Raw genomic sequence first — 1,314 nt, 5'->3', positions numbered from 1 at the left:
AGCGCCGCGGCATTGGCATTCGGTGAGATTGGCAGCGGCGAGTGTGGAAAGTCCCACCGATACGCACTCGACCACGCCTGTGCTGCACGCCACACACTCACCACACTCGCCGCTGCCGATCTCACCGAATGCCAATGCCGCGGCGCTGAACTCTAATTCCAACACGGCGGCGGCAACGGCACACACCAAAAGTACGCCTACCAGCAAAAGTGGGCGCTCACGCGGACGACGTCATCAGCAGCCGAGTCCAACGCGCAGCACCACTTCGGACACACCAAACAGTGATGCGGCTAAGCCGCCTGAACGCGTCTTTATCTGGGATCTGGATGAGACGATCATCATTTTCCATACGCTACTCTCCGGTTCCTTCGCCAATCGCTACACCAAAGACCAAAGCACGCTGCTGACGATCGCATTCCGCATGGAAGAGATGGTCTTCAACATGGCCGATACGCATTTTTTCTTCAACGAAATTGAGGAATGCGATCAGGTGCACATCGATGATGTGTCCTCCGATGATAATGGTCAGGATTTGAGCAATTACAACTTTGCGACGGACGGTTTCCATTCGGGTGCGCCACCCGGCGCGCCGCCAAATCTTTGCCTGCCAACTGGCGTACGTGGCGGTGTCGACTGGATGCGCAAGCTGGCGTTCAGATATCGCAAAATCAAAGAGATCTACAATACCTACAGAGGGAAGTGAGTAAACTGTCTTGTATGTATTTGTGAAAGATCGAAAAAAATTCATTTGCTTTTGTTATTTTTTCAGCGTTGGTGGCTTGCTGGGTCCTGAAAAGCGTGACGCCTGGCTGCAAATACGCTCGGACATTGAAATGGCTACCGACAACTGGGCTTCACTGGCTACGAAGTGTCTGAATATGATCGCGCAGCGCGAGAATTGTGTGAATGTGCTCGTGACGCAGACGCAGTTGGCGCCCGCATTGGCTAAAGTGCTGCTCTTCGGGCTCGGCGGTATATTCTCCATCGAGAATATCTACAGCGCGCACAAGATTGGTGAGTGGGAAAGTAAAAGAAAGCGAAATGAAATGAAACGAGCTGAGATGGAACTGAAATGTGATAGTTAAACCAAATGAGCTGAAATGGGAGTTAAAAAGAAATTAGTTAAAAGAAAATAAGACTAAATAAAGAAAGATCAAAATAATAAAATAAAATCAAATCAAATAAAACAAAAAAAAAACCATAAAATTAAATTAAATTGAATTAAATTAAATTAAATAATTTAAAATAAAATAAAGAAAAACAAAACAATGAAGTCAAATCAAACCAAGTCAAATAAAATAAAATATAATAATT

At 45.9% G+C, this 1,314-nt stretch overlaps 1 protein-coding gene across 1 annotated transcript in view; it reads left to right on the top strand.

Annotated features, from left to right (window-relative positions):
* Nucleotides 1-25: 25 nt before the first annotated feature.
* LOC108355713 (developmental protein eyes absent-like) overlaps nucleotides 26-1,314 on the top strand; it is a gene marked incomplete at its 5' end in the record, with an annotated part of 2,110 nt that continues 821 nt past the window's right edge. Inside the window, 2 exons of the mRNA XM_017606851.1 lie at nucleotides 26-699; nucleotides 770-1,014. Of these exons, the coding sequence (XP_017462340.1) occupies nucleotides 26-699; nucleotides 770-1,014 (919 nt within the window). The remainder of the gene's footprint in view (nucleotides 700-769; nucleotides 1,015-1,314) is intronic.

This window comes from Rhagoletis zephyria, unplaced genomic scaffold (assembly GCF_001687245.7).
Source record: "Rhagoletis zephyria isolate East Lansing unplaced genomic scaffold, Rhagoletis_zephyria_1.1 Rzeph_scaffold_49018, whole genome shotgun sequence".
NCBI classification, from domain to species: domain Eukaryota; kingdom Metazoa; phylum Arthropoda; class Insecta; order Diptera; family Tephritidae; genus Rhagoletis; species Rhagoletis zephyria.
This window is presented reverse-complemented; position numbering and strand designations above follow the sequence as displayed.